The sequence below is a fragment of the Anopheles maculipalpis genome, chromosome 2RL, assembly GCF_943734695.1.
Source record: "Anopheles maculipalpis chromosome 2RL, idAnoMacuDA_375_x, whole genome shotgun sequence".
NCBI lineage: Eukaryota > Metazoa > Arthropoda > Insecta > Diptera > Culicidae > Anopheles > Anopheles maculipalpis.
The window spans coordinates 8,364,803-8,386,490 of record NC_064871.1 but is presented as its reverse complement, the minus strand read 5'-3'; the positions used below and the strand labels follow the sequence as shown (position 1 = coordinate 8,386,490).

General features: G+C 42.5%; 2 protein-coding genes across 2 annotated transcripts in view; one reads left to right on the top strand and one right to left on the bottom strand.

Annotated features, from left to right (window-relative positions):
- LOC126559409 (iron-sulfur cluster assembly 1 homolog, mitochondrial) overlaps positions 1-21,688 on the top strand; it is a 347,746-nt gene that overhangs the window by 315,520 nt on the left and 10,538 nt on the right. The gene's annotated exons all lie outside the window — the stretch shown is intronic.
- LOC126559437 (uncharacterized) lies at positions 7,876-10,348 on the bottom strand. The gene is made up of 5 exons (XM_050215597.1): positions 10,135-10,348; positions 9,481-9,694; positions 8,920-9,217; positions 8,111-8,235; positions 7,876-7,994 (listed from the first exon to the last, which is right to left on the bottom strand). Exons 1-5 carry the CDS (start codon positions 10,288-10,290, stop codon positions 7,876-7,878), a joined length of 912 nt encoding a protein of 303 aa, XP_050071554.1. The 5' UTR covers positions 10,291-10,348.

The following is a 21,688-nucleotide window of genomic DNA, read 5'->3' as shown; positions in this document are numbered from 1 at the left end:
CTTTCATATTTTTTCCTTCTTTTAAATCCATTCAACAATCAAGGTTGAATATTTGAAGCAACAATACGCATACAAAGATGGGTGAGTAAAGCCTATAGAAGCTTTAAGGGCTTCTTTCATAAACCTAAAGTGATGCAAACTGTACGAAGGGCACATGCTTTTCATCCATGATTTTGTTAAGTTGATGATGAAAAACGACACTGTAAACTCAGGCTCCAGAAAAGAAAAGAAAAAAGAGAAGGTAGACCTGGAAGGCCCAGTTGAGCAACGTTCCTTTTCAGCAATAGTAGTTCTGCAACTCAACTTTACAGACAAAAGATTTGCGAAAGAATGGATTATCCAAGTCGTGGTTTTCTACAAGGTTTTTTCCAGGTACTGCAGACATTCAGATAAAGAAAATTGGTCAAACATAAATCATAACAGTACCTAAACCAACACATCTGCCCATCATATTGACCAACGATCGAACATCGATACTCGTTTTCAGAAATATTGTCATCTCTATTTTGCAGGATTTCTGGGAAAGGATTCCAATACAACAAAAGCTGCACTATTTTCCCAACCCTTCAATCAATCATATTTACAAGCTAAACGACAATTGTAAGTAAAAGATTTTATCCAATCACGCCGCTGTGGGTAAGGATGAATGCTTTGGATATTTATGTCTGTATCTCGATCACTGTCAACGCCATAACGGAGGGAAAAAATGGGGAAAGTAGTTGCAAAACCGTTCGAATGGAACCAGAAATGGAGAAAAACAACTGAAAGAAAACGAAATAATCAATATTTTTCCTTCTTTGAGAGCAATCAGCACCCAAAGCAGCAAAAAAAGACGATAAGGAACGAGAAAAAGTTTGCTTGATATAATTTTTCATCCATCCCGTTTCGTTTCTGTCCGGGGTTAGGGGTGTAGAGACAGGGAAATCGATCGTTTGGGAGAAAAGTGAGGGAAAAACTTTTCCCTTCCTTCCTGTGTCTCACTTCAGACACAGCTCACCTGACAGTAATATAAGATGGAAAAGGAAGAAAATAAAGCAGTTTTCTTGTTCTGTTCTTCATTTGCTGTGACATTCAAATGTGGTCGCAGTTGCGGGTGGTAAACGGTCACGTGCCAGCCATTCGTGGGTTTTCACCGCCATTGACAAACCCACATCGCAATGTTTGCGTGAAGAAAGTGCGAAAGAATCCGAAGCTAGCGAGGAAAGTGTGGCGAACCGGGACAGTAATGGAGCGCTGATGAGGCATGACATCGATGAAAAATTATGCAAAACAAAGTGCGATGGCGATCAAGGTGAGGAGATAAAAGCTTGATTTAAGCGTGATACAATGAAGCACGAAAGGATAGGAAAGAACAAAACCAGAAGAAAATTGAATTGGAAAAAGAAATGGGCAGAGGAAACTTTTCTTTGCTTGTATCGCTTTCTTGTGCGATGTGCTGGATGATAAAATCACCCGAGACTTGAGATCGTGAAAATGCACAATATTCATTTGTAGATTCTTTTTTTTTTTCTCGTTTGGCCCGTTAGTTCCCGTCCCGTGCGATCGGTGAAGGAGTGAAGACTTACGGCTATCAGCTTCTTTCAGCTGATTCCAATTTCCGAGCAAAAGAGCAATTCATCCGGTTTACCTTTCCGGGAAGATTTGCGCGGCGCACGAATGCTGAATTTAATGATGCAAACCCACTCAACCGATTTGCTTGAAAATCGATCGCAAATGAAATGTGCAGAACCACTTCACCCCGGATCACCGGAGTCGTGAAGCAGGTTGTTCATTCTTTATTCGCTCTTCTCCATTCGTTGGCTACAGGAAAGCTCCAGTCGAGTAAATGCGCTTCTGTAAGCTAAACCACGCTTCGGTGGTTTGCAGAACTGTGGTGTGGCGATGGTCGATTGGGCAAAGAGAATTCCGGCATGCGAGGGGGAAGCAAATGAAGAAACTTAAGCTATTAAGAAAAGTCGTCGCTAGATTGCATATATCAATTTTGAAGGAAAGAAAAGCGCCCGCTGCGGGTAGAAGAAAAAAAAAAAACGCTTCCAAAGCACTAGAAACATTGCAGCAGCAGTTACGGCAATACCACAAAACCGGTGAGAACAGTTGCATTTAGTTACAGGATTTGGGATTGTTCTTTCCACGTTCCGTTTCGTTTTGTCCGTTTGCTTTATTTTCTATTTCAATTATTCCACAAAGTAACTGGCAAGCTTGAATGGAACGGTGCCTTGGAAAGAAAAAACCAATGAAAGAAAAGCCATCCATCTGTCGTCGAACGTTCGCATGCTTGCTACGAAAGCTCTCTTATTCCCAGGAACCCACTGCTAGGTGAAGGATTTATCTGTTCTGAATCAGAAATAGATTGAATGTGTAAAATCTGTAGAAAGAAAGCTTGTAGCATCCACGCGGCAATCCATTAGAAGAAACAGCCGACAACAGCCAGAGTTGAAACAACTCTGGGGCAAGGAAACAGGTATAAATAGCGGAAAATAGTGAGGCGACAGGCAGAAGGTTTTGGCAAGCCACAGGATCAACAACGGCAACAATAAAAGAAGTCCAACTCCACTTCATTGGTGACCCCGACGTGATCGTACGTGTTCGGAGAGGAGCTGCCGTTTGAGGATCACGAATCAGCGAGCAAAAGGGAAACAGAAAAAACCAAAGACAGGCGGCAAAAACAGTTCTTTTCAGAACTCGAGCTACTTTATACGCTACTCAGAGTTCTTTTTAGAATTCAAGCTTCCTTTTGATCATTGTCCTTCCCGTCTTGGTTATCATCACCCTCTGGAGACGTTTCAACGGAGACAGCATCGTTCCAGAATATCACCCGGTTGCCAACCTTCTCAGTCCGCGGCCAAGTCAAACACGTGAAGTTTCGTGACGCAACGTGAAAATTTTTGTCGTTCGGTGGACGCGTGTGAAGTGTGAACGTGTAGAAATTTTGTGTAGTGTGTGGACATTTTCAAAGAGTGTAGTGAGAAAGTTCCTGCGCAAAAGTGAGCTACTAAACACGACGCGCGTGTGCAAGTAAAGACGTATCTAGCATACGGACAACGCTCATCTCCCACACTCCAGATCGGCGTCTTATCCCAGTGTCGTCACTCACACCTTGGGACGCTTGATTCGCACAGCACCACACCGTCTACCTGCCATACCTGCTACACCGTCAGCAAGTAATCGGGACGTAAGTTCTTTCGATGCTAAGAACCCCGATAAAAACCATGGCGACAACCAACGACGAAAATCAGCCCACGCAAACCTTCCCGCTACTCGATGGTTATGATGAAGCAACCATCACCACGCCGCCGATGACGCCACTACCAAGAGAGAGAAGTTCCGTCGTCCAGCCACAGACTAGCCGCGATGTCATCAGTTCGGTCAAACTGCCGCCATTTTGGACCAGCTCGCCAAATACCTGGTTCATACAGGCGGAGGCTCAGTTTGAGAACGCCGGAACGAAATCAGAGCGCACCAAATACGCTCATCTGCTGACTGCGATGTCGCCTGAAATACTCGAAAAAGTGATCGACATCGTCCAAAATCCTCCGACCAACAATCGCTACACCTTCTTGAAGGACGCTTTGCTGCAACGCCTGTCGATCAGCGAAGAACAACGGATCTCCAAGCTGCTGTACAACGCCGAGATGGGAGATAGCAGCCCTTCAGATTTTCATCGACGACTGATGCAGCTGGCCGGAGCTACCGAATTCTCAGATAAGTTGGTTTTTCGTTTATGGTTAGGGCGTTTACCGAAATCAATAGAAATTGCTATTATTTCCATGGCTAAAACTAACATTGCGGAAATATTACCCATTGCTGATAAAATATGGGAAGCGTCGAAGGGAGCATCGGTTAGTGCGTGTGCCTTAAAGCCAGGTCGGAATGAAATCTCGGAGCTTAGAAGTGAATTGTCAGAACTAAAAAACCTTGTTAAGCAAATGCATGTCTCACGCGATCGCGATCGATCAGTTCCACGTAAAGAATTCCGTAAGCGTAGTCTCTCGCGAGGAAGAATGCAAATGAAAGGGAAAAAGTTTTTTTGTTGGTATCATAACAAATATGGTAGTGCGGCAACGAAATGTGTTAAGCCTTGCAGTTTTGTAGCCAATATGGCTGACAAGAAACGAATAAATTCCACGGATACCGAATCTGTTGGAGAATTCCCATATTCATGCCGACTTTTTCTTCATGATGAAGTTTCTAAACTCACTTTTCTCATAGACAGTGGTGCCGATGTATCAGTGATTCCCAATTCAGTTTTCGGAGTATTAACAAAGTCTAGTGATATTTTGGTTGCAGCAAACGGAACTCCTATTCCAACGTTTGGAGTAAAGTTTCTAAATGTCTCACTTGGATTGCGACGATCTTTTCCTCATTCTTTTGTGCTTGCTGCAGTAAACCATCCAATAATAGGAGCAGATTTTCTTAAGCGATATGGTTTATTGGTCGATCTACGCAACAAACGATTGGTGGATCCACTTACCAATCTCTCCACAAAAGCAAGTATAGCAAAGGTTGATACACCATCGCCCAAATTATTTGCTTTTAACGATGTGTTTACAGGTTTGTTGAAGGAGTTTCCTTCGCTATTGGACTCCCCGGATTTCAACAAACCAATTAACCATCAAGTGGTGCATCACATTCATACCAAGGGAACACTTCCTATCTCAAAACCCAGGAGACTTGACCCAGTTAGGCATAAGGCTGCCCACGCTGAATTTCAGCATATGCTGGAACTGGGCATCTGCCGTCCTTCTTCATCGCCAGTGTCATCACCTTTACATATGGTTGCTAAAACCAATAGTGATTGGAGACCATGTGGGGACTATCGTCAGTTGAACGCGGTTACTATCCCTGACCGATACCCAATCCCACATATCCAAAATTTTGCGATGAATCTGCATAATTGTTCACACTTTACCAAACTAGACATTATAAAGGCATATCATTTGATTCCTGTTGCCCCGGAAGATGTGTATAAAACCGCGATAACCACACCTTTTGGTCTTTTTGAATTCCTAAGAATGCCTTTTGGTCTTAGGAATGCTGGACCCACTTTTCAACGTTTCGTTAATTCAATTTTTCAAGATTTGGACTATGTTTTCGTTTACATCGACGACATTTTAATAGGAAGCACTTCTCAAGAGGAACACATTACACATGTGAGGGAAGTCCTGAAAAGGTTGGCGAAGAACGATGTTAAACTTAAACATTCCAAATGTGTATTCGGAGTACCCCAGCTCGAATTTTTAGGGCATCATATTGATGGCAAGGGTATTACCCCAACCAAGGATAAAGTTGAAGCAATCAATACTTTTCCTCAGCCAAAATCATTAAAGCAGCTACAACGTTTTGTGGGAATGGTGAATTACTACCATCGGTTTATTCCACGAATCGCCGAAATAATGAAACCGTTGCACAAACACATTGCCATCCACACCAAGTTAAAGTCAATCGCTTGGGATTGGTCTCCGGAATGCGAAATAGCTTTTCAAAAATTGAAATCTAGTATTGCTCAGGCCACTTTACTCAAACATCCAAATAATAATGCTAACTACAACATAACTACGGATGCTTCAAACATAGCAGTCGGAGCTGTGTTGCAACAAGACAATAATGGTACTTGGGAACCGCTAGCATTCTTTTCTAAACAACTGTCGGAGGCTGAACAGAAATACTCCACTTTTGATAGAGAGTTATTAGCGATTTATTTAGCCATCAAACACTTTCGATACTTCATCGAGGGTAGAGATTTCTTTATCCTAACAGATCATAAGCCTCTCACTTCAGCTATTCACTCTAAAGCAGATAAAACTCCCAGGCAATACAGACATTTGGATTATATTTCACAATTCACGTCCGATATTCGCTATATTAAAGGGGAAAGTAACGTTGTAGCGGATACATTATCACGGATTGGGGAAAATTGTGAAATTGGCAGACTAGATTACAATTCCCTAGCTGTAAGTCAAAAGACTGACCCGGAATTAGAAAAGCTTTTAAAAAATCAAGCTCCAACATCAAAATACAAAATCGATAAATTAAACATAAACAATCAAGAGATATATTTTGAGATGTCAACCGGAAATAATCGCCCTTACATTCCAGAGCATTTTAGATTTTCACTGTTCAGGGAACAACATAACATATCTCATCCCGGAATCCGAGCGACTAGAAAGCTTATATCTTCAAAATATTTTTGGCCCAGTATGAACAAAAATGTTAATGAATGGACCAAAGCTTGTGATAGTTGTCAGAAAGCTAAAATCAATCGGCATACGCACACACCTTTGTCTCGTTTTGACCTTCCATCAGGTAGATTCGATCACATACATATCGATATAGTTGGGCCGCTTCCACTTTCCGATAATATGGCGTACATATTAACCATAATTGATAGGTATACTAGATGGCCGGAAGCGTTTCCCATGTCCGATATAACAGCTGAGACAGTAGCTAAAACGTTAGTACAACATTACATATCCCGATTTGGATGTCCCGTAAACATTACTACAGATAGAGGTAGGCAGTTTCAGTCCAAACTATTCGCGGAATTAGCTAAGTTGCTGGGTAGTCATCATATATCTACTACGGCGTATCATCCACAGGCAAATGGATTAGTAGAACGTTTTCACAGACAATTAAAAGGTTCATTGATGGCAAATGACACCTCTGAACGCTGGACTGAGAAGTTACCCTTAGTACTATTAGGAATACGAATATCGTACAAAGAAGATCTTAAATGTACTCCTGCCGAGTTAGTCTACGGACAGAATTTACGGCTACCAGCAGATTTATTAGCTCCATCGTTAGCACCTATGCCTGAAACACATGATTATGTAACGCGTTTGAAAAATGTTTTTAGCAAAATATCTCCCACTTCACCACGGCAATCGAACACTAAAGTATACGTAGATAAGAATATGGAGACCTGTAAAAAAGTATATGTTAGAGTTGATAGGGTTAGAGCTGGCCTCGAACCACCTTACGAAGGGCCGTATGAGGTAATAAGAAAATTAAGGAAATATTTTGTAATAGAGAAAAACGGAAGGCATGAATCCATCTCCGTCGATAGGTTGAAGCCCGCGCATTACATTGATAACATATCAAAAAGGGTTCATTTTACGCTCCGCTAATTAGAGGGGGAGTAGTGTAGCATCCACGCGGCAATCCATTAGAAGAAACAGCCGACAACAGCCAGAGTTGAAACAACTCTGGGGCAAGGAAACAGGTATAAATAGCGGAAAATAGTGAGGCGACAGGCAGAAGGTTTTGGCAAGCCACAGGATCAACAACGGCAACAATAAAAGAAGTCCAACTCCACTTCAAGCTCATTCCGTATGGTTGCGTTGGAAGCTGGGAAGGATTGCTTGAACAGACGACAGTAGAACGAATAGTTTGGATGACACAGTCGGTATGTTTTACTGGAATTGTAAATGGATGATTATTTAATAGACTTTCTTGGAAAAGAGAAATATCGCATGAAATTTATTGCAGTTGGATTCTTGAACAAAAAACATGAAGTTTAGATATCAATCGCACTAGTAGCGTTGTGGGAATTCTCTTTAATTTGAAAACTTCGCTTTCTATTCCAATTATTTTCATGAGAAAACTTTGTGAAATTAAAATTCTGAGTACAGGAAGCAGACTGATTTATTCAAAGTATTGGTTAATGGGCAATTCGTGCAATTAATTCTTAGAAATTGAATGTGACATTCCAGTTTTGTTCGGATATGTATGCCAATTCATTACAACTTTGATCATTGGTTATAACATTTATTAGGTTTTTGTACACAATAAACAATACAAAATTAAATCTTTATCTAAAAATCTTTGATAGCTATTTTAGCATACATAAAACAGCCACAATCAGACGGCTGACCAGGTTCAGGTCAGGTTCAGCAGCGCGCACCAGCTCACGGCCAGCACCGTGAAACGAACGCTTAGCAGCACAAATTCCTCTTTGCGATGCCCAATATTATGCTGAACAGCGGCCGGAGTTTCACCTGTGATTGAAAAAGTCCGCAACCGTTTCGCAAGATTCCGAAGACAATAAAATTTTCATTATCGCATCGGTACACGAACCCGAGGTTGAGCGAGTAATCCTATTACGCATACGTACCGTTCAGAACCTGTACTTGGACCGATCGGCTCTGCTTGCCGGCTACGGTGCAGTTGTAGACGCCATTGTGGACACGATTTGCCTGCAGAATCGATATCCGGCTGATGAGCCACTGCTTGGTGCCACTGTGGAAAAGATGGAAAGCGTGAGAGAAGGAAAGGGCTGTGTTAGAAAGGGTCTCTGGACAAGAACACGTTCGAACGGTTCCGTAATAGTGGAACGCAACGTGTGATGGGTCCGTTTTTGAGACCGACAAACGCTTTGATGGTGACCTCGTCATGCTGCTGCCGAGGAAATGGTGGACAAATTTTCATTTGAAGCTGCTACCGACGATAAATTATACGCAATTGAATGGAGCGGAAGCGAATGCCGCGTTGCTGCACGATGGAGATATTGTCGGTACGGTCGAAATGCGCTTCGTTTGTGGCAGTTGGAACGGGGACTGCAGATGTGAACATTTATCAATAGTAGCAAATTGTATGGCCGTGCAATGGACGTGCATGAAGGTTTGGTTTTCGGAGTAACGTCCCATAAATCCAGTAGAGAACAGGCAATAAGTCGTTGTACTTTAAATAAAGCCTTGTATGGATCATCGTTATGATTTGCTTAATCCCCTTGCGGAATAATCTATACAAAATGGGTGGTATTTAAGTATAATATCGCTTAACCATGTGAGATTCATCAGAATACATGATAAGACATTCAAATTATCGACAACTCCTAGGAAAATGGTAGCGCCTACGAACCTATTAACACCCTTACTCACATAAACACTATCGCAGGCACACACATACTTGGTCGCAACTCACCTAAAACTCATCTTGACATCCTTCGGCAACTCGGCGCCATCCTTGGTCCAGCTAATCAATCCTCTTTCCGTCGAATCCGACAGTTTGTTATCGTCTTTGGTGGTTTTGGTGCCTTGCTTCGACGTCTCGTCCAATGTGTTCGCTTGAGGACCGACGGTGGACTTGGACTTGGAGTTGGGCGGAAGACTCGCCAGATACGACGTCGACACTTGGCACGATATCTCGATCGTGCTGCCCAGTTTGTAGTATCGGTCGAAGAACTCGTAGCCCATTTCGTCCACTATTCTTACGGCTGGTTCTTTGGTGGAGAAGGAAAAATATGGACAACAGAAGGGAAAGTCGTTTAAAGTGTGAAAAAGAGTTAGATGTGATCTGAAAGAGTTCATTAAACAATGAATATTTTATTGTTTTGCAGGGAATTTATTGATGTTGTTTTCGGGTCCTTCCAGCGGGTTATTTTAGTGTTAAATTTTTGATGATTTCATTTGAATGCTTATAAACAAAGCAATCTTTCGATGAGCTATTTGGCCATTAGAAGGTAGCCCGAGTGATTCCACTTACCCAAGACGGTGAGATTCGTTGCAAACACCCGCGGAGGATGCGTCGACACCTGGCACATGTACAGGCCAGCGTCATCGGACTTGAACGGGTTGATATGTAGCCTCCAATTATTGGGATATTGAAATTTGACCTTTATCCTTGGGTCCCCGCTGTACGTATTGTTGCCCACGGTGAGTAACGACACCTTATCGGTGGTTCGTCGGATCCACATCACCTGCAGCATTGGCCGAAAACACAGGGCAAAAACGTTGTCGGAAAATAAAGGACAAGAGATAAAACACACCATCACTAACCGACCGATTGCAGACGATTGAGAAGGGTACGAGCATGTGGATAAGATTAATTTTAGCCAGTCCACCAGGTCTGCGTCCGTGCGAAGCGATGCTCTGGTTGGAACTGATTCTTTCGCATAAATCCCACCATCGGATCCCAAACCCAAGCACCAGCAGCGAGCAAATAGGTCAGGTGCTAAGAAACAGAATATTGCCACGATTTCATATGGTAAGATGTAGGCACGTCTCGGGGAGATATAACTTTGTTTCCTTCTGCTTTTGGGCGATTGGGGTTTGGGATCCGGATGCCGGACAATGGCGGACAGGTCGGATGGTCGGATGAATAATGAGTGGTAGACGGAGCGATGGCGATGATGCTTACCGTTTTATCTTTAAGCATTCCTACCCTACAGTTGAGGATGGCCTCCGTTGATAAATGATATCCAACCTGCAAGGCCGCCCCGGAAGTCACGTTGACCGGTTCCTCGAAAAAAGGACCCCAGTGACGCTCGTGATGATGCTTGCTTTGATAAGGCATCGAATGAACAATTCGACTACACCGCACGTCAGGTAAGGTAGGTATTGTCACTGTAAAGCAGAAGTGTGTAAAGAGGGCAGGCGTTTGCCTGAAGGTGTTTGAAATGTTAATGAGCGAATGTATTAGATCCTGTTTGGGCAACTCTTTTATAGATAAGATCGTACAAATGAATACAAGATGTTAAATAAAAGAAAATTATTCTATTCCAAGCAGGGCGCTTTTCAGTAACGATTGGCTTGGTTTTGAGGAACAAATTGCATACTTTTAGGTTACATTTAGTTCTTTTGAAGTAGATGTTTCGAGGCATGCTATTTAATTAACAAAATATAATATAAATTTTATATTTATAAGATAAATTTAACAATAATTTATTTGATCCTTACCTGCTGAAGACATCGAAGTCTTTATTATTTGACAGTTTAAATCATTTGTTCCACGCCAACAAGGTTCAGTCTGGGCTATGTTGTGCAAAGTGTAAATAGACCTGCGTTTGTTGAACTAGAAGGTGCTCTTTTTCCTCTAATGTAGCCATCATGTTTACCAGCGGACTGTCTTGTCTTCCACTTTACGTCTTCGATATTAAATCATGAAAATACCAAAAGGGTCAATGACATGCCACGAGATGTCCCAAAAAGGCCGGTTGCTGAGATTAAGGATTGAAACAAATGGTTTATAAATAACAGAAGTACGCTCCTTTTGCGTATAACACGTGCAGAATATATTAAGGGTATATCACGTAGAAAGGATAACGACAACCAGAAAACATTTTTATCTGCCTTTTAAGAGTCATTAAAATACAAAGAAACTACACTCTCTCATTGTCTAGTGATAGCTTCTTAGACTGGCAGCAATTTGCCCTAGAAGCCCTTCCTGGGTTAAGTTTGTTTGCGGATCCTTATGGCTAGCGGTTGTAAAAAAAGGTAGTTGACCGTACAAAATGAATTCACGTGTCTCTTGGACGATCCCGCAGATTAACTTTTACCACGAGTCCAGCAAGCGAGACTAGGAGAAAATGGTTTGCATTGATGGCGTTTCTTGGAAGAAGGGTCGTTTGTACATCGTTTGAAGTCTTGGTGCATTATTGAATTCTAGCAAGGGTTATGCTTTCTACGGAACCCCATTGTTTAGAGGAAACAAATGAACCCACGCATGTTTTTATGATACAAATAATTTAAAACAAAGACTTGCGAGATCAAAAGAGCTTCCACTTCCAGTTAGATGTGTCTGTGTGCACTTAAATTATGTTTCGGTGCTATACTCCCCAACACCGAAGCGTGACATGATTTATTTAACAACATGGACTCATTTCCTCGTTACTGTCACAACTTCCGAAGGTTCGTCTAAACGCACAAGATAAAGATCCTCGTTTCAGTAAAAAAAAAAAAAAACTTTGTAAATGGCTTATGTGGGATTTTCAACGCTACGGTACGCTCCGAGGCAAAAACCTCCAAAAACTTGCCCTTACTCATTCGCCCATTAAAACTCTCTTCCGCCAGGAAGTGGCAGTGGCACTCGCAAAGGTACGATGAAAAGACACGATTAGCTACCGAGCAGACGAAGAACAGCCTCCAGGATCTTATGCATACAGAGAGCGGCTGGGGAGCCGGATGTGGAGTGTGCCTTACCGAGCAGTGCAAGCCTTTCCAAACTCGACTTGCCAACCATTGGAACCCAATTAGTTTTCTCGATGAACATGTCAGATAATCCCGGGTACGGTACAACCTTCCGATGCTTGCCACTCGCATCAGAAATTGAAACGATGCAAGGCGCCCAGATTTTGATCTACCACTTCTTGTACGTTTACATATCCCAGCATCTCGTTCTTGGACGTGTGCGAAGTTAAAGGACACGGTTTTAGGTTTCCCTAAACGATGCGTATGGGATTGGTGCCACTTAGGAAGCATATCCACTCATAAGTCTGCCCCGCCGGCCCGCATCTAGGGGTGCGGAACCGGAGAAAGGCGAACAAATTAAACTTAGTTTTCTCTACAACTCGATAACCGGTTTTGAGTTACAACCGCACCGAGAGTGTTTTTGGTTTTGGGCGAAATGGTCGTGTAGGGAAAGTTTATGAAACTAGCCTAGTGAATCGTCACATGACAGAATGTTTCACAATAGGTTGTATCGAGCTGGTGTAGACAGTTTCGCAAACATTTACGGGAGTATTTGAAGAGATAATGCCCCAAGGTATGCAATAAGCAGTACACGATGATGCTATGTTGGCTGAGCTGTAAGAATTTTTTGTTTCGAATGTTAAACTTTTTCAGAATTTACAACCTACTCTAGCAAAAATGTGTTTGTTTATCATTTATTACACAATCCAGATGGCTCATTAGTGGTTCCAGAACATCGAAAGAAACATCAACACTCATACAAAATAAAGCGTTTCTCATTTGATTGGAGAAACTTTTCCAATCTTCCCTGATGGACCTGCGCCACCTTACTAATGGAAGCAATCTTTCAGACATTTCGTCGGTCTCATGCGGCCTGGCAAACAAGATCCAATTTTATTAGAATCTCTTGACCGGTTGCGCCCAATCATGACCTTCTTTAGATTATTATTGCATCAATGGAAAATAATATATGATACGCGTGGCATACAGCAGCCGCACGAGAAAGGTTAAGCGAAACCGGAAATGAACTCGTTCTGGAGTTGGATGGACTTTTCTGCTCGTGAAGGTTTGAACGTACCAATTGCCCGATACACCACTCGGACAATCAGTTACTAATGCCTCAGGAAGCAATTTTAAGCCTTGTTGAAAATTTCTTCATTTCCTTAGTGCTTCAGCAGTAAGCGAAACCCGGAAAGCTTGGACAATACAGCTGAGTATGGAGTTTAGATGTTAGCGGAACTTTTCCGACGAAAAACCAACACTCAGCAAACACAAAGGAGTGGGGGAAATAGGGAAAAACTTTTCTTCGCAGCTTTCAGGGCCGCTTCTTTACTAGCGAATGGAGAATGTATTCTCTCACACACAGACAATTTCTGTTTATACGCTTACAACCATGTTTAGGTCCGAACGAATATTCATGCTGGGCAAATGAGCAGCAAGTGAAATGTTGGGCGTTGGGGTCGAGCAACTGTATGTTAATTTGGAGTGAATTTGCGCTATAAAAGCATTATTGCTTTCGACTTTGCATGGTAAAATTTAGCGTGTAAGAAGGTCAGCAAAATGCTTTCGGCTACAGTTATATGACCCTAAGGAAGAAAAGTTCCGCCACGGAGCACGATCGTTTTGTATCGACCAATTATCATCGGGGGCAAGCAATAAAATGGTGTCGATAACATTTTTGTTAGATACTTACAGCAATCGACCGAATACATTACAAAGCCGTTTCGTCAGCAAATAAAGCAACTCATTGGAAAGTGTAAAAGAAGCATCAACTTGCGACTATTTTTTTAAAGAAGATGTTACTTTAACTCGAAATTGGTAAATACATTGCTTTGCTGAAACTTTTTGCTATCGGAAAACATCTATGGAAGGTGATTTTTCTCGCAAGTCTACTTTGAAACCCGCATTTGGATTTTCATTTTTATGCATTTTGCTTAACCGACAAACAGTACGGTAACTTTGCTCCTGTTTTTGTGTTTTTTCTTGTGCTTTTAGTTTGGATTTTTCCTCTTTTCCGTTCCAACCACATTGCTCGAAACGTCGGAGCTGTAGTTTACAAGTTTTAGTCACAGGATGAGATCATTTATTTTAACCGGTTTGCTAGCGGGGGTGTTTTTTTTTTCGCTTCCGTTCCGGTCGCGTTTTTACTCACAATTTGGAAGCTTGCCCTTTGCCTTTCACGGTTCGCGTGCACGGTTCGTCGGCGGTGTCGCGGAAGCTGTGGGTGGTTCGCCAATGTAGGTCATCTTGTCGTTGTTTTATTGGCGAGCATTAGTGTTACTTATGCCACAAGAAATGGTACACATTAAAATGATAAAAGAGCCACACTCTCCTCCCGTGGTGAAGCATGGTAGCGCGAACATACACACCCTGACGCGGACGTGTGAATGAGATGAAAAAAATTTGCGAGAAAAGTTGCAAACCGTTGTGTATGTAACCGCTTGGTAGCGCAAAACTTTAATAAAATAGCGGAAGTCAATGTTTTCAAAAAATTTGTTTCCTTCTACTCGCCAAACTTCATGGGGCGGTTTCTCGATACCCGATCGGGACAAAGGCGCACACTTCCATAAATAAATCGCCACCATAAATTCTTGTTATCCACAATGGCGTGAATATCGTACCGTGCACGGTTAGTGTTCTCGCTTCTCCTGGGCTTGATTATTCGTCCCTGAATGCGGGACGTTTTATCGAACCCATAAGTGGTAGTGCTAGTGGTAGAAAGAAATCGGTAGAAGAAAATGTGAAACAACCTACAGCGAAATATTTAACGTCAGCATTGGCCGGAATACTTTGTGCGCATTCTGTAGCATCCGAGCTAGGTTGGTTGTCACAGCTTGACCGGCAGGCCGGTAGGGAATCTCTGCATCCACACGTCGGATGCTGATAATGATAAATGATCAACGCCAACAATGCGATCGATAGGGGGTCGTTTCGTTTATGTGTGTCTTTGGCGAAGGAATCGTGATGTTCATTCGGATAGGTAAAAAAAAGACCTTTCCAAGAAAAAAGATCATTCCGATAAACGCCGGCAAATGAACAGAGAAAGATGCTTAAATAAAGTATTTAATGTAAACTTGTAAAATCATTTGTAGTCTCGTTATGATGTGTCTTCAATTAAACTTTGAATTGCATACTTTAGGGCACAAGTATTATGCATACTCCAGTGCAATTTGAATTGCATGTTTCATCTAGCTTTTTCCAAACATTGATCGATTTCAAAAAAGATTATTGCTTTTAGTACAGCGTATATGAGCTTGTTACGTTTCAAAGCATCACCTTATTAGGCTAAATATTTCACCTCATCTGATTGTACCCACATGCGTGTATCTGTATGTATGTGTGTGGATGTGTATTTTACCAACACCTTGGTAAGAAAACATTCCCTCTCGCTGGCTGGCAAGCAAACTTCCGACCGTACAAGCAAAACAGTTTGTGTTTCAGTCAAAGCAAACATTCTGCTCTGCGCATCAATGTTCCATGTGTGCTACCGGTTAAAATCGGTGAAACTTCTGGGAAAGCTTTCGAAGCTTCGATGGTTTAAGGCCCAGCTATCGGGTTTACGAGGGTTTACGGGTGTGCTTCAAGGTGAGTGAAATATAAAAGAATACAATGAAGTGTCGAATGAAGCAAGCGGGATTGAATGGTGGTTATATGATGGTCTTACCAGACGACAGCAAAGTGTGATGGAAGTAGTAAAAAGATGGGAAATTGAATTTGGTGAAGATTACAAGCAATTTGTCGAGCAAAATCGATTTTGAGACACATTTAGTTTTGAAATTGAATTGCTTGTAAGACACCAAACGCTCTTTGTATGCGGAAAACCAAACTCTTTGAGGTATAAAAAAAAGTGTGGAAATCATATTTTTCTTCGGTTTAGCATAACTTGTTAAACCATTAGTGAGTTGAAATTTCACAAGAAAAGCCACCAACTACATTCTTATCCAAAAAGTACTATTATTTTCAGCTTAAGGTGTGATCCGTTAAGGAATAAAATGAAACACCCTGGCTTAGTTCATCAAGAATTTCAAGAAAATCGTTAACATTTTTTGGCATTTTAACACGCACTCCTGCTCACATAGAAGTAAACGAAAGAGCCCCAAAGGATATGTAAATGGCAATGGTGGCTGTTCGCTGGAGCTCAACCGTAGGCCCCACACACATATACATACAGCTACCACAAAACTGTTTTGATGGTTCCCTGTGGAGCGTCGGGCACGAGTGTTACCTGGCTGTTCATTTGCATGAGGTGTGAAAGTATTCTATTCCAACGTTTACAAGCGAATGGGGATGAGCCATGGTGCCCCGAAGAGGTCAAGAGGGATTTTACGTCATGACGATGAGATCACGAACTATCAACCGGTACAGAACTACAATCCCAAGCGATCCCGTGACCTTTTGGCAGAGCGTTGTCACTAAGCACGGAACCTATTGGTCGATAAGCATACGATCCTTCCTCAAACATACCGATCGGTAAATCAACTCACTGTGCCGAAGAAGACGAATAACAACACCACCGTAACGGACTCATCAAACACACTGGCAATGTCGCGAACGTTGACCCACTATGGAAACGCAACGTGAACGGCCACTCTCAGTAACGATTCAATCGTAACTGACCTTCCAGCGTTGCCTGTTGTAGGCCATGCCGAACCGACTCCAAACAACGGTCGGTGCTCACGGCCAGATGACTTCTCCAGCATCCGGTAGATCTCGCGGACTGAAACCGGAACACTCACTCGCTCTCAGGGAGTGACCTCGTGGAGTCTGCGCGATCGGTGTGTGTGTGCATGGTTCGGAAGTTCTGATGAACATCCTCCTCTGATCCTCTGAGTGTTTCTCCGGCAAGAACTCAAACCCATCCCAAATGGGGTGAAGAGTCATTCCATTCCTTCAGACGCATTTTTGTGGGACGCTGAGTAACTGATGGCAGCTTGTTGTTGTTGAGTTCCGTTTCTCCTCATCCAGCATCCCTTCTTCTTAACTGTCATTTATGCATCGCTTCATGTCTTTCTGGTCGTCTTTTCCCACGGGTCACTCCTTTATCTTGGCCATAAGTCTCGCTGATTTCTTTCCGTTGTCCTTGAGTTAAGTAAGAATTGCATTTGCTTTCCTGCTTGAGTGCTTTAGCAACCGTTTTGCAGCACGATGACCAACTGTGTTGCACGTTGTTTTCTTGGAACGTGAAGAGCATCCACAAAAAGCACATGATATCATTCAATAAGTCGATGAGAGTGTCAAAATGTCACCAACGACTGGAGTGGAGACAGTTGAGGTGATGCAGTCTATCGGAATAAGGGTAAAGGAATTTTGATGGAATGTGTTCTTCCTAGAGCCTACCTATCTGTTGGTATAGCCGTAAAGAGGACACTGAGATGGGCGATAATTTTATGCTGATATCATCATGTATAAGAGCTCACTCTAGAGATCGCTTGGAAGCGGTTTTGGTAATTTAAGGAGTTCTACAGGAGAAACTTCCTAATGCCTTGTAGTGCGTATTTCACGCAGCGTATATAAAGCAACTCGTTCATATGACACCTTCCAGGAACATCTCTAATAACTCTCAGAACCCCACCGTACACGTTCAATATTTACATCGGCAAACATCCGAAGCCTTCGAACCGAAATTTGCGTTCGTCTTCGTAAATGTTGTCTTTGGCGCTCAACGTGGTGGAATTGAATTAAAGGTATGATACATTCACCGCAGTAAGTTTGAATATTTATGCCACTCGTCGTCATCCACGACGCCTCCAGCCTCGATGGTGTGTGCAAGAATCACACGAGGTAACGTGTGGTAAATTGTTATTACATATGTAACGTGACACTCTGTTAGCACAGTTGTGTTCGAAGAAAAGCGTCCGTTCAGCTTTAAGGCCACGACGATTTTCCAATCGAAGATGTGCAAAAGAAAAGCATGTTCGAGTAGTACGGGCAAACAGTATCAGACACAGAAGACACACACACACACACACATATATATATGGAGGTGGTTGGGATCCGGTTACATCAGGCTGTCGATATGTGTTGCCCAATGTTCCAATTCGCTTGTTCGGGACTCGGAGTTTTTGCACCAAAGCTCAACGTTGTTCAGCAAGTCTTAGGGAAAAGGATGAAAAACGAGCCAAAGTACCTTTTTCTTCATCATTGGCAACAGCAGCAATGATTCGGCAAGATGTTTCCGTTCAAAGCGTTCGACCTCTAGCGAGTGGCTTTTTTTTCTTCTTGCCCCTTGTTATTGTCGATTCGTCTTCAAGACACGAAAGTATTTGAAATTCATTCCTTGTTCTAGGCCGGTAAGAGAGATGTGTTTTTCTTCCTGCTCAGGTATTATATTGCAACAGACAAGAGCTTTGAGAAGCGAACTGCTTCTTGAAAATAACCTCGTTGGCAAAGGACTATGGGTACATGGTGGATAAACTGTGCTACCCTTTGAAGTAACATTGGCATTTTCGCATCCTTAAACTGATAAATCAACTTTCAAAGTCAAAGAATCTCGGTAAAGTGTGGGTAAATCGAAACAAAATTAAAACCTTTTCCTAGAACCCAACAAACTTTGTCACTTTTTGAACCTGCAATTTGAGCACTATGCGCCGTGAAACTACGCGAAACATGTCGGGAAAGCAGACATTGAGCTGTTCCTTTCGCAATCGTGTTTCACGGTCCGATGACAATTGGCTACAGTGTCCTCCCCAGCGACTGCAATGGAATTAAATTGGCAAAGTCTTGTTGATAGCGCACGGTAACGAACCGGCCATACACGGTGAAATATTTGAAGGAATGGTTTGCAAGGCGCAACCAAAAAAAAAAAATACTGTCATTCGACAAAATGTATGGCCCATGGGGAGTGTAAGAAGAAAAGAAAAACCAAACTGAAACCAAGCGTCTCATGCACTCGAGCAATAATAGTTGTTATCTCGTGCAGCTCGTGATGCAGACATTTCCTTGTGTTTTAGCCATTTTAAGCTTTTATTGCACTTCGTCTACCGATCCGCTGCTGAACGTTTCACGGCGCAAAGCATCAAACTTTACATGTTTGACATCATTTTCAAAAATTGTGTATACGTTTCACTTTATTGGATGATCCCGTGTTTTTAATGCTGGTTTCTTATCCAACGCTTCTAAATGATCTCCACTAGTGGAGTTTTCACTGAATTTGGAAAGTGATGGGAATGGGTGGCTTCCGGCTGTTGCTGGATACATTGCTCTGGTAGCACAATGAGATGCAGTAAACTATTATTGCCAAGGCCATTGGTGAAAAGCAGATCTGAGGTTATCTTCTCGCTATTTGTTTTAGGTTTCGTCCACCGACGAAGGACTGCAGGGTTTTTCGGGGAAAGGATGTTTAGTAGGGGAAAGGGTGTTTAGTGCAAAAATGCAGAAAACATTTATTTTTGGGACTTCAATTATACCACAAGTTTCAAGAAAAGTATAATACTTTTTCATTCAACTAACAAAAAAGCATAAAATGTAGAATTGTTTAAATGGTCGTGTGCGAGAGACCCTGCATTACACCTTGCTATTCGCTAGGTTGTCCACCACACCACACCAACACAGAGGCGATACAGTGACATAAAAAACTACAAGAACCGTTTCATACTACAGCTGGTAAACATCTCAAGCAAAATCACTGCACTTCATGCGACCAGGTGCATTCTGTGGCACAAATGCAACCCTCAGGCGTCAGGGTAAAATTTCAACCAGTTTCGTTTTGTGGAAGCCGCGAACGTCCAAACAGAGGCAACGATCTGGAATCCTTTCTTCCACCCAACCCAAAGTGCAGCAGCAGTAGCAGCGCAACATAAGCAGCACATTTTTATCGCATTTCCTACCGAACGCGGTACTTCCGGCAGGCAGGCACCGGAGTCCAGAGCATCGAGAACGGTAACGAAGCGCATGTTTTGGGAAAGTTTCAACTTTTGCACGGACGCTTTTGCAAAAAGCGGCTTTGGTTATAACACTTCCTAATTGGAAAACGAATTTCAATGGTGTGGTGGCAAAAGTCTGGATGTCGTTGGTAAAAGCATTTGCCGTTGGCTTTCTTGGGAATATTTATGTTTATTGGAGCATGTTGAACATTTGGCCCGGATCAAGTGCATTGTTTAGTAAATAAAGATGAACTATCCCGAGTTACAATAAAAGGGTTGTTATAGAAACTTCCAATCAACTTTTGCCATGCAACGTTCCAGATAACTAGCAATTAAATATTTCTAACTCAATGTCGGAAAACAATGGTAGCTGTAGATGTGCAGCTAGGCGAAAGTTATTGCGATGATCATTTATTTTATTGCATTTCCATGCACAAAAATTTCTTTATCTTGCTCCATCTTCAACTAGAAATATGTCGATTCTATGAACCACATCCAGCATAAATATTTATTGCCCCACATGCCCTCTCGTGTCTTCAACCCTCCATTGGTAAGTGGAAAACTTTTCCCACGCGATGTCATACACCCACAGACGGAAAGAATTGTTGCTATGGATTTTGGCCAGAAAAAGAGAAAGGGAGAGAGAGAACTATGAAAAATCACACGACGCCTTACCCTGTTGGTATGTGATTTTTAATGGTCCAGTTGTTCAGCTCTTCAGTCTCCATTTCATATTCGGATATTCCAATTCCACTTTAGACTTAAAGCTTGACAAAACAAAAATCTGACCGCAACTTGACCAAAACTCCCCAACACCGATGTTCTTCCCTTTGGTCTCACCAAAACTAGCCATGAATTATTTACACAAAACTTCCCAAAACTACTCGCACAAGCACACACACACACAGAGCACACCAGAAGCCTAATCCTTCAAAACAATCAAAGCCATATTTCTGACCCCCACACCGTCGCACCTACCCATGGCTCCGGTCAACCACCAGGCGCCTCCATCGAAAAGTCCACGCGCTTTTCATTGTGCAATTGTGCAGTGCTGTGGTGGCGTTTTGGTGGGATGGGATTTTATTCGCATATATTTTATTCCACTACCACGCGGAAGGTGTTTCCATTGCAATGGGATTCCGATGGCTGAGCTGAGCGGACAGAAATCCCGAACCATGGTCCAAGTTTTCCCAACGCCTAATCCGGTTTCCTTCGTGTTTTCCACTGGTAAAGGAGGAAGTTTTTTTTTCTCCGGGAGGTAGCGCCTCAGCTGGTGGAACAGTGGACCAGTGATAAGCGAAAAACGTGAGAATAGTTTCAACACTCCCCCCAAAAAACGCAAAAGCTTGTGGCCAAAGTACCGGGAATGACACCGACGCTACTGTGAGAGTGTGTGCATGCGTTCGTTTGTGTGTGTATGTGATCTCACATTTGCTTCTAGTTTCTCTGCTAATCGTTTTATGCTGAAAGGTTCCACGCTGCCGGGGCTAGTGGTCGTTTTTCTAAAGCAGAGAGTTCACGCGACATTTCCAGATTTTCATCGCTGGAAACATGTCGCCTTGAACAAGGGAAAGAGAGGAAGAGAGTGAGAGAGGGAGAGTGTGTTGTACCAAGCACATATTTTGGGAAGAGTTATCGGATATAATTGTGATTTATAGACAAACATTGAGGCACAGGCATGCGAACATGAAGGCTTGAAGCCGGACGTTTGGAATTTATTCAGTCGCCATTGTTCTTGTTCCATTTGCTGGAAATATACTCTTCCGGACGGGAAGCATGAGAAGAATGTCCATTTTATTATGAAGCGATGTCCCATAATATTCTGCTTGCAGTCATAATAGCGTTGTTGAACGGATTGAAGGGTGAAGCACAATAAAAGATAGAGACGCTTCGTATTGTCTTCATAAATGCTTAGAAATAGTT

Coding starts and splice junctions, on each gene's coding strand:
- LOC126559437 (XM_050215597.1), bottom strand. CDS start 10,290: ATGCCTTATCAAAGCAAGCATCATCACGAGCGTCACTGGGGTCCTTTT. Junction 8,236..8,919: donor GATGTCAAGATGAGTTTTAG/GTGAGTTGCGAC, acceptor TCTTTTCCACAG/TGGCACCAAGCAGTGGCTCA. Junction 7,995..8,110: donor CCAAGTACAGGTTCTGAACG/GTACGTATGCGT, acceptor TTTCAATCACAG/GTGAAACTCCGGCCGCTGTT.